An 8,960-nucleotide genomic window follows, 5' to 3' on the forward strand; every position below is an offset into this window, starting at 1 on the left:
GGGGAGGCCTTTCATCGGTGCGAAGGCCGCCGGTTCGGTGTTCGGCTCACGGATCTGGCGAGCTTTGCGTCGAACCTCTTCACATAGCTTCGTAGAGACTCGTCATCCCCTTGTCGGATAGTGAGGAGGTCCGATGTCTCCACGGCCCTCCTCTTGTTGCAGGCGTACTGGGCTATGAAGTTATCTCTTAGGTCGGCGTAGCAGTATACCGAACCATTAGGCAGCCCCTTGTACCAACTCTGGGCCATCCCGTGCAGGGTCGTTGGGAAGACTCGGCACCATACCTCATCATTTGCTCCCATACCGACATGTAAGACTCGAAAGCCTCGGCGTGGTCGGTTGAGTCACTTTCCCCTTTGTATGATAGGGACGGCGGCTTCGATTTGGTCGGCACGGAGACTTCGAGGACATAGGCACTGAGGGGCTGTCTGACCACGTGTCGAATGACACGTGGCGATCGGCTCCTCGCAGCCCTAGTCCGGCTCCTCTCCCCGTGGCGGGAAGGGCTTCTTGTTGCCCGACTTTGGATAGTCGGACTTCTTTCTTCATTTCTTCGGGACGGGCCTCGTTGTTGCCGGCGACGCCGTCTGTCCTCCGCGAGTGGGGGAAGGACTTTGGTGCACGCCCAGCGGCACGGGCTCCGCCGGCGTCCTAGTATGCATGGCTCCTTGTATCGCCCCGGACAAGTTGTTCGGGGTCACTTTATGGGCCCTGGTCACCAGCGGGTGTGCTGCCGTCACCGTCGTTGCGGCGGGGGTGATCGGCGTATTGCCCATCGGTCCGGGAATAGCCGGTTTGTTGCATCGACCACATGTCCCATGACGGTGACTTGGGCAGCGGCGGCGGCGTTTTCGGGTAGTATTGACATCCCGTACGCCGGTTGGATTACTCGGCCGGTTGGGGAATGCCTTATCTCAGAATTAGGGACTGTGTCATCCTGGTAGAATGCAGTTTCGTCGCTCACAATTACTTTTTGTTGTTTTGACATCTTCTTAGCTTGTTGGGTGGGTTTTGTTTTGTGTTTTTTTTTTGTAAGGGATTTTACTAGCTTTTAGTATTGCTCCCCACAGACGGCGCCAATTGTTCCGGGTGTAATTACGGAGCAGGATTTGTTACCACGTGAGCTTGTAGAATGATAACTTTGCTTGACTCTTCCTTTCGGCCTCTCCTGAAACAATGAACAAGGCGAGGGCTCGGCAGTGCAGAGCGTCTCACTCCGACGCTTTCAAGTCGATAAACTTAAAAGGGATTAAGTTGTGTGTTACTTGGCAAAGTATATTGTAGAGAGATAAGGGAGTTTATATCAGATTAGTGTATTGTGAGATGAATTGTGGATTATTCGATTATTTTCGGATCCTTTTCTCAATGAGAGAAGTGGAGTATTTATAGACTTTCACCTTTTGTCACGTAGTGGCCAAGTGCAGAAGCGGTGGAAGAGCATTCTACCCTCGGTCGAGGACCCATGGCGGGCCGGCTAGCCGGTTGACTCAATCCGAGGGGGCTTGGATGTGAGTACGCGGATATGCCTCCAATTTGCTAGTTGCCCAACCGAGATACAAGTGACAGTGCATTTAGGCTTGCCAGGGCTAATTTGTATCGAGAGATGTTGATTTCTTTGTGGATATCTTTGGTCTTGCTCGATATGTTGACTCGGTCAGCGGGTGCAGAATATGCCCCATCAGTAACCAATGTCTTTAATACCTCATTTTATAGTATATGTACCTCTTTTATTACCTTTTGTACCATTTTCACGTCAATTTATAATTGGGCTCTCACTAAATTAGTAAATTTTTATGTATTATTAATTGTAAAATATAAATATAAAATGAATTTTTGTAGAAATTTAAGTGAAAAATAAAAATTGGGGTTGAATTTCACTTTTTGTTAAAGTTATAAAACTTAATTGCTATAATTGAAAGTTACGGGCCTAATTTAATCATTGAACAAAGTTAAGTGGATAAATTACCACTTTCGCGACGGATTAAAAGTATAATAGCATTTAAAAAAGACAGATAGTGAGCAAAAATATGAACCTTAACCACTAACCTAACCAGAATACAACAGATAATGTGGACTAGTCAACCTCCCTCGGACCAATTCACAAACACCTCACCATCGAAACTCACCGCCCAATTCATTAACAATGAAATTAAATTTCCAAATTTTTAATCTAATCAGTAAACTAAATTAAATTAAACTGCTAATAAAATAAGACAATAACAAACAATCATATCATTGATTTAATCTTTTCCTCAAATCAACAACTACAACGCTAACATTATCCGTGCTCCGCCTCGCCAAAGCCAACTTGGTCAGCAAAATTGAAGCATCGGTGCACCCCTTATCGGAAATATCCGTCTCATCATTAGCTGGCGACTTGTCAGCATTCATCAAACACATCCTCGCCACTGTAGCCGCTGTCTCGTTTGAAACCACGTCCCACAGTCCGTCACTCGCTAGGATTAGACACTCGTCACTTGAGCTCCTCTCAGTAACTGTCACCTCTGGATCAGGGATGACGTACGGCTTAAGGTAGTTATCGCCTATTGCTCTAGACATTGCCAGCACTCCTAACACACGTGGACCGTCCCAGTAGATGACACGTCCTCCTGCTTGTTCGATTCGGTTCAGTTCGTCTGGTCTATCAGGCTGCAATTATTATTGAATTATCAACACAACTAGTCAGCGTAAAATTCAGCTAAAAATGACGTTAAATATTATTCACTGCGGAAATTAATTCTGAGTTCTCACCTTGTGATCAGAAGAGAGAGGAATGGCGACGCCGCCACGGCAAAGAATAGCGCGCGAGTCACCACAATTCGAAACAACGATTTGCGACGGGGTAACGAGCGAAACAACAGCGGTTGAACCAACTGCATCGCACTGCGGTGTTTGCAGCTCACATCTACACGAAGTCGACGTCGATGCGCCGTTTCCAGCCATGTTTACTCTCTCTCCTACTTCTCTATCCATCCTTATAAAGCTTGACGCCATCGTTTCTGTCCAATTCTCTTCTACACTTTCTCTACTGTCTATCTCATCCTTAACTATGGCGTGCATCCTTTCCTTGCACTTCTTCGCCACCTGTATAATTCAAAACAAACATAATTATTAACCTCAAAATCATCACATATTTCTTCGAAAAAACGATAAATAATGAAGTACTCCGTATTACATACATGAGAACATCCATGGCCGTCGTAAACACCGTAAAAATGAGCTCCTTGATTAAATTTCCTCTTTTTACTATTATTTTTACTGTTTCCTCCGAGAAAATCAGGTATTACTGAGACAGAATCTTCCATATCTCGACGACGCCCACAAACTGACGTTACACCATACTTTGGAGAATCTTGGACGATCTCTTCCGCTGGAGGATTCGAATCTTCTACAGAATCTTCTGTTTTCGGACGCTTGATCAACCGTTGATTATCGGCAATATCACCGGATATATCAGAGATTATCTTCCGAATCTCGATCCTCTTACGATGACCGGACCGAACCCCTGGTTCGACCGGACTAACCGGCTCAGTCTCTCCTACGTTAATCCCGCAGCACATCCCAGCCATTTGAATAATACAATGAATGAAGAAGAGAAAGGCGATAAAAATGAAGAGAAAGAATGAAGAAATGAGAGGGAGAGGAAGAGGGGGGATATAAAAGGAGGGAAAGCGGGCAGGTAAAATGCGGGCAGAGGGAAGCGGTGAGGGGGCAGGAGAGAGGAGTGGTATATGTAATATGTTGGGCAAGTAAGGTGAACACGTGGAAAAGCTTTATGACGGGTGGGAGTGGGGAAGGAAGGGAGAATGGACGTGGACCAATGAGAGAGTAGCACGGAGTAGTTTATTGTTTAAATGAACTTCCTTTTCTGACACGCTTCTTGTCTTTTGGTACCACCCCTACCCTACATCTTTCATCTTCCTCTTCTTTCAACCTCTTTCTTTTCTTCTCTTTCTTTTCAGATTTTTTTGTTGTGAACTTTTAGATTACGATTTTTTTTGTAGTAAAATTGTACGTACGTAACAATTAAAAGATATTTCCTTGGTTTCGGTCATTTGTTATTCTTTTCATTTTGAGATGTCTTAGTTAACTGTTATTTGTTGTAACAGAAGCTAGAAAGAACAAATAATAAATAACAATAAAAGACAAACGCACAGATTTACGTGGTTCACTAACGATGTGTTAGTTATGTCCACATGATATAAGGAAGAGAGTTTTATTGATATGTGAGAAGTTTTTATATTTCATATTCAGACCGTATGATAAGCATGACTGCTAGGTAGAGGCTTAGAGAGATTATATATAATACTCTTTAAGACCTAATACAAAATAACCTAATAAGGCCCAAAACAGACATAACCCAATAACAGATACAGATACCGTTTAAGTTCCGGGGCGTTGCCCCCCGCATAGTCGTTCGAAGCGGTGACTAACAAAATCAAGGCACAAACCCAACATTATCTTTCTATTTTAAGATTGTATTTGATGAACAATTTGGTCATTCAAACTCAATTTAATTTTCACATGTCATTTAGCATTTGACCTTCTCCCCATTTCTTGGTTTTTGTGCCAAAACGAAAGAACAACAAATGATCAGGAAATAGGGAGTAGTCCGTTAATACTAAAACTTGGGAGAGACGGTCTCTCACTAAGTTATTGAGAGACCAATCTTTCGTACCCTTTTTATTATTGATCGTGACATAGTAATTTCGTACCTATTTACATAATAAATGTACTCATTTTATCATTAATCATGATTTGTACCTATTTTATTACCTTTAGTACCACTTTTTCTTAAAATTGTACAATAACCCCTCAATAAAGCTTATTAAGAGACCGTCTTTCAGTAGACCTATTCATTTGTTTGTTACTCTGTATTTATTTAGATTTTATTTAAGTTTGGATTTTACTAGTCAAACAATTACGTTGGCAAGTTAACACTAAAAACTAAAGGATAAATTAATTTTTAAAAGTCCCTTATTTTACAAAATATGCAATATTTGCACCCTTGAAACAAAAGAGAACAAGCGTAAAATTTGGCTCTTGAGTGTACGGCCCTTATTTTCCTTTTACAAAAAATACTCAGTATGCAATATTAGCACGAGCCGTTTCGTTTCGTGCCGTGCTTAGGTAGTTACTGATTTTCAATGCCACGTTTTTTTTCCCGTTTCCCTTAAAATAATGGAAATGGCGCTGACCAATGTTAAGCGTTAAGCTAGATTAAGCAAACTTAATAAACACATAAGGTGACACCTATCAATTAATTAGATTGTTAATGTTGAATTAGGGTTACTAATGCCATAGTTAGGCCAACACCAAACTGATTAGTCTCTTTCAAGCATCACACAAAGCACATTAAGACTGCGAACGTGTCGTTTGTAGGTCAGACATCCCAACAATATTATATTCCATAAATAATCTACTAATGTTTCTTTGATGCCACGTATATTGATTCCTATGTTATCTTTATTCATTCATGATTGATTTAATTTGGCATATATAATACATTTCGTCTTTGATTTGGGCATGTATCTAAAACTGTCCCTATTGTTTGTTTAATCCCCTTCCAAATTCTTCCTCCAAATTTATATATTCGAATTTGCAAGGAAACTAAGGTAGGTCGGAGGGGATAGTGGATACTATACGTTTCAACTTTCATTTACGAAAAAGTTTATTTTACCGATATATAGTAGAAGACCTTAGTTATGTTGAAGGGGGATCAGGCTCCCCTAACAATTTAAATTTGAGTATATTTCAATGTATAAATTATCACTCGATTTCTCTGATTCGCTGGTTAACTGTGTATTATACTATGAAAATACATATTCAAGGGGTCTTGTCCTCTCCATACTATTTATTTCAAGACTGTCAATTTACATTTCGTTATTGAGTTGGGCATGCCACATATATTGATTCCTACCTCCTTTTCGTAAGTCTTTCTCCAACTTTAAATATTCAAATTTGAAAGGAAGGTAGGTCTGAGTAGGGCTGAGCAAAACCGGTTATCCACTCCGGTTTTGCAAACCGGTTCGGTAATCGGTTTTTAAAAAATGGTTTTTTTCTAAACCGAATCCGCTCCGGATTAATCCGGTTAACCGGTTTTTTCGGAATTTAAAAACCGGATCCGTAAACCGGTTTACCCGCTCTGGTTTTTATAACCGGTTTCAAGAAAGATCCACAATTAAATGCATAGAAACACATAGAAAAATTAGGTTACCGGTTTAAATACCGGTCTCCGGTTTTGAATTTACATTATTTTTGACTTTTAGTTTCTAAAAAAGAAACCAGTTGGTTTCAAAAAAATAAAAATAAAGAAACCGGTTTAAAAACCGTTCCCCGGTTTTGAATTTTGTACAACTGAATCCGCTCCGCTTTTATAGTAAAAAATCCGGTTCGGTTACCGCACCGAAAAAAACCGAATATTCGGACTCCACAATTCGGTTTTCGGTTCGGTTTCGGTTTAAAAATACGGTTCGGACTTTTTTGCTTAGCCCTAGATCTGAGGAGACACAATACGTTTTAGGTTTCTTTCACCAAATTGGTTTAGTGTACGTGATATGGGAATGTTGATGTAATAACTATCATTTTTTATAATATTTCCTAAATTAAAAAATGACAAAAGTTTACTCATCACTACTAGTAATTAAGTGAGGATGTTCAATGTGGTATTTCAAGTAATTTATAAAGAAAAAAGAAAGCAATTGAAACCAGTCTTGTGCGAAAACTCAAAGGCATTTCTCACTAAAGCAATGGCCAGTCTTTTGGCTCGAGTTCGATTAAGTTGATTGAGGTAATGAAAAAAATGTGATTGTTCTTTTGGCTATTATAAGGGGGGAAAAAGAAGTTGACGGAAGTCTACGAAAGATTGTTATATAATCGGAATTTTTTTATACTAGTATATTTATATTGCTTTGCTAAGATAATGCTCCATTCTCTTCACAATGATCTTCTGCTTTGCTTTTGCCATCGAGGGTACAATGTACAATGCATTAGTTTGACCATGTTTTCTGCATTTAAATATACATTTTTTTATGAAAATTTTATTTTTAAGGAAGAGTTTTTTGCAACAGTATAAATAATTTACTATTACATCATAATCATCTACTCCCACCTATTCAAGATAAACCTCACTATTTCCATTTCCGTCTATTCACAATAACTTCCCCATTTCCTTTTTTGGTAAGTGTTTGTGTGGTCCAAATTTAATTATATGGTGGGGTAGTGTATTTGTGTGGTTCAAATTTATTTATATGATGGGTAGTATGTTTTCTTAATTTTTGTGTCAAAATGAAATGGAAGGTTTATTGTGAATAGGAGGGAATATAAATTTTTTTTTTCATTACTTATGGTCAAAATTTTAAAACTCTAACTCCTTCTAGTGAAAAAATTGGAACCCAATAAAAAAAGTGATTGGAGTCCGATAAGAATATTAACACAACAAGTTGTATCTATATTTATACCCCCTTTATATCACACCAATGGTAATATTGACTTTTTCACACTTGTCGAGACACGTTTTGCAACGTGAATATCTTTAGTTACACATTATTAAAAATTATAAAAAATTGATATTCTTATAACATTTATGACGATAAATCAAATAAGATCTCACATGAATATATTTTGTCTTATAGATTAAGAATAATACCGAAAATTCCCTGCGACTATGAATAGTGCCAAGATTCCAAATGTTACCATACGTGTGGTATGGAGGGAGTTTTATACAATAAGTCCTAATTATTGTATGCATAATATGGGTTTATAATGTAAAAGAAATACTCCCTCAGTCCCAGTTATTTGTTGCCCTATTTTATTTTGGAGTGTTTCAGTTAATTATTATTCGTTCTATTTCAGAAATGCATTTGATGAATAATTCTATCATTACTCTCAATTTGATCCACTTGTCATTCAATAATTGGTCTCCTTCTCTTTTCTTAGTTTTTGTGTCAAAATCAAATGACAACAATTGACCAGGACGGAGAGAGTATTTTATATATCACAAATTCTTATTTCAGACGGGCTGTTTTCCCGTCTGAAATAAGACCGATAAAATGTTGCGATTTTCTAAGAGAATGTAACCATTTAATCCACAAAATGTTATCACTAGAGATATTACTTTACCCAGAAAATGATTGTGAAAAATAATAGTAACATGTTATCAGAAACTAACAACATTTTATTATAAAATGACAATATATTATTATTTATTCGTTTTATTTCAGACGAGAAACAATCATCTGAAGCAAGATGTGTTGTTTATATACTCCCTCCCAGTCAAAATAAACTTCCATATTTCCTTTTCCGTCTATTCACAATAACCTCCCTATTTCCTTTTTTGGTAAGTGTTTGTGTGGTACAAATTTAATTGTATGGTGGGGTAGTGTATTTGTGTGGTTGAAATTTAATTATATGGTGGGGTAGTGTGTTTCCTTAATATTTGTGCCAAAATGAAATGAGAGGTTTATTGTGAATGGGAGGGAGTATAAATTACTTATATTATACTTGTTGAATGAAATAAATAAGATTATGCCAATAAACTAATAAAGTAACAAGTTTACAATTGTATTTACAATTGGTCTCCCTTGTGACGGGTTACCATTTATGACGGATATTTTGTGAGATAAAATGGTAATAAAATGGGTTAGTGGAGAAAGGGGACCACATGAATAGTGTTGCAGAGAGAGAAAAAGTGGGTACATTGTGAGGTAAAATGGTATCCGTCTTCAGCTTGTAACGGATATGTCATGTCTTCAATGAGAATTTGTGTTGTATTTAAGCTATACTTTTACTCATAAAACTAATGGCGAGACTTAACATAAGTAATTGCGTGGTTGCATGAGTTGCATGTTGCATCTTGCAACTGCCACTTTGATACAAGCATGAAAAAAGTCGCGAGAGATTTGACCCGAAAACGGAACAGGTGGCTTGAGAAAGAGACACGTGTGGGGTAAAGCTAATTG

General features: G+C 38.4%; 1 protein-coding gene across 1 annotated transcript; it reads right to left on the bottom strand.

Moving 5' to 3' along the window:
- Window positions 1–2,016: 2,016 nt before the first annotated feature.
- Window positions 2,017–3,705, bottom strand: LOC141643092 (protein phosphatase 2C 37-like). Its single transcript, XM_074452121.1, has 3 exons — window positions 3,180–3,705; window positions 2,752–3,084; window positions 2,017–2,649 (listed from the first exon to the last, which is right to left on the bottom strand). The coding sequence occupies exons 1-3, from the start codon at window positions 3,567–3,569 to the stop codon at window positions 2,233–2,235; spliced, it is 1,140 nt and encodes a 379-aa protein (XP_074308222.1). The 5' UTR covers window positions 3,570–3,705; the 3' UTR covers window positions 2,017–2,232.
- Window positions 3,706–8,960: the final 5,255 nt, after the last annotated feature.

Source organism: Silene latifolia, chromosome 2 (assembly GCF_048544455.1).
Source record: "Silene latifolia isolate original U9 population chromosome 2, ASM4854445v1, whole genome shotgun sequence".
Classification (NCBI taxonomy): domain Eukaryota; kingdom Viridiplantae; phylum Streptophyta; class Magnoliopsida; order Caryophyllales; family Caryophyllaceae; genus Silene; species Silene latifolia.

Excerpts from the sequence above, each read along its gene's own strand:
- LOC141643092 (XM_074452121.1), bottom strand. The coding sequence starts at position 3,569 with ATGGCTGGGATGTGCTGCGGGATTAACGTAGGAGAGACTGAGCCGGTT. Across the intron at positions 3,085-3,179 it reads ACGGCCATGGATGTTCTCAT|GTGGCGAAGAAGTGCAAGGA; the intron begins GTATGTAATACG and ends TGAATTATACAG. Across the intron at positions 2,650-2,751 it reads CTCTCTCTTCTGATCACAAG|CCTGATAGACCAGACGAACT; the intron begins GTGAGAACTCAG and ends TAATAATTGCAG.